At 37.3% G+C, this 2314-nt stretch overlaps 1 protein-coding gene across 1 annotated transcript in view; it reads left to right on the forward strand.

Moving 5' to 3' along the window:
* EIF2AK4 (eukaryotic translation initiation factor 2 alpha kinase 4) overlaps positions 1-2314 on the forward strand; it is a 103702-nt gene that overhangs the window by 90190 nt on the left and 11198 nt on the right. Inside the window, exon 33 of the mRNA XM_011355148.2 lies at positions 1025-1137. Coding sequence (XP_011353450.1) covers positions 1025-1137 — 113 coding nt within the window. The remainder of the gene's footprint in view (positions 1-1024; positions 1138-2314) is intronic.

Consider the following 2314-nt stretch of genomic DNA (forward strand, 5'->3'; position numbering starts at 1 on the left):
TCCTACAGAGAAAGTTCTCTGAGGGTTCATCAGCCTGGGAGATTATTTCAGAGGTAGCAAGGAAGTCTTCGGGGTAGAGGTAGGATTTATGTTGGATCCTTATGGATGGGCAGGATATAGGTAGGTGCTGAAGGGCCTTTTAAGCAGATCAAATAGCAAAGGTACTGGCAGTTCTTTCAACAGATTGTCCCAAAGATAAAGGCTGGCTAGCAGAGAACTATTCTGGTATTATCCTCAATGGTCTATTTTGGATGGAGCAGGATTGTAAAGAAAGGTACTTCAGCAAGAGAGAATAGTTCTAGCTAGATCATGGAGAGCCAAAATGCCCAAGGAACTTGGACTTTATTTAGCAGCTGTTGAGAAGCCAGAGTATGTTTTGTACAGAAGGGGACATCAGAGTTGTATATGAGAAAAATTAACCTACAGGGGTGTGTAGCATGGAATGGAGTGAGGGAGAATTGCAGGCAGGAATAGCAGTGGGAAGAAATTCAGGCTATCCCAAGCCAATGTTGGGCGCTGGCCATAAGAGCGAAGATGAGAGGGCAGGAACCATAAAAGTGAGATGACAGTAGTTCTGTTTGGAAGGGAGAGGGAGGGGTTGTAGAAACTTTGGTGACTGACTAAAGGATGTTTAATGGGAAGAATATGTGAAAGAAACAAATGAAATAAGAGCTGGTTTGTCATGACTTTTTATTTAGTTCTGTCATCTGTGATAAGCTGTTCTGGGCCAGGGTTTTTCAACAACCATATTTTGACATTTTGGGCCAGATAATTCTTTGTGGGGGCTACTGTCTTGTGCATTGTAGGATGTTTAGCAGCATCCCTAGCCTTTACCCACTACAAACCAGTAATACCCTCTACAGCTGTGACAACCAAAAATATCTCCAAACATGACCAAATGTCCTGTGGGGAGCAAAATCACCCCTGGTTAAGAACCACCAACCTACACTGTTGAGTAGTCTTACTGTGGTATCCTGATTTAGCCTGTTGGCTTCAGAAATGATGCATCTGTTTCATTCTTAAGGTTAAATCTTTCGAGAAGGAAAGGCAAACAGAGAAACGTGTGCTGGAGTCTGATCTTGTGGACCATGTTGTGCAGAAACTGCGGACTAAAGTCAGCGATGAAAGGACTATCAGGTAACGAGTACGCAAAAGCCCAGAAAACCAGCCACAACTACCTATATAGAACTTACATTTATTTTTAGTCAGTTCGATTATTTGGGGAAATAAAGATAGGTCAGGATAACTTTTAATGAACCTTTTTATTGCTTCTGAAGAACTCAGCAGTTTAATTGTATGACCTCCTGTGTAAGACTAGTTCGTTCTTTATAACATGTCAAAGAATATTTTATCAATTTGAAAAGCCTAAGGAGCCAAAATCTATCTGCCAATATCTTTGTTGGTCAGTGGTGTTTTGTCAATGTATTTGAAAGATCTATCTTCTGGGAAAGGATCTCATATACTTATAATGGGAATATAATTGGTTCAACTCTCTGGATGGGAATTTAATACAGTAAGTAAAAGCCTTAAAACTAAAAGTAAGAAAAAAATTGACCCAGCAATTTCAGGAATTTATAGTAAAAATTATTCCTGCAGGATATATACAAAGATATCTATCAAGGCGTTGTTTGTACTGGCAGTTCTGAAACTTTTTGGTCTCAGAACCCTTTACACCCTTAAAAATTATTTGAGGATCCTTAAGAGTTTGTTTATGTAGGTTATATCTATTAATTCCTGCTAGAAATTAAAATGTAAACATTTTTAAATAATCATTTATTTTAAAATAACCTAAATATTCTTAATTGGAAATAACTGTTTTCCAAAACAAATTTAATAAGAGCAGCATTGTTTCACATTTTCCAGATACTGTTAATGCATTGTTTTCTATCTTTTTAATCTTCTTAATGCCTTAACAGAAGAAACTAGATTGTCATATCTGCTCTGTATTCAGTCCATTGTGCTTTCACACATCATGTAATCTTTAGAAAATTCCATTACACATTTGTGAGAAGATGAGAATAAAAAAGATAATTAACATCTTAGAATTATTGTGAAAATAATTGTGAGCTTGAAGATCCCCTGGGAAAGGATCTCAGGGACCTCCAGGGGTCCCTGGACCACAATTTGAGAATCTCTTACTTTATTATAACATCACAATATTCATTGGTAGTTTGAATTATGGTAAATACAGTGAAATGCTCTGCAGCCTTTAAAAATGATTCTAGTAAAGCTGAGTTTATTGACATGGAAGGATGACCACAAATAGGATGTATGATATGATCCCAATTTTCTCAACCAAAATACAGAGCTCATA

This window comes from Pteropus vampyrus, unplaced genomic scaffold (genome assembly GCF_000151845.1).
Source record: "Pteropus vampyrus isolate Shadow unplaced genomic scaffold, Pvam_2.0 Scaffold19, whole genome shotgun sequence".
In the NCBI taxonomy this organism is placed as follows: Eukaryota; Metazoa; Chordata; class Mammalia; order Chiroptera; family Pteropodidae; genus Pteropus; species Pteropus vampyrus.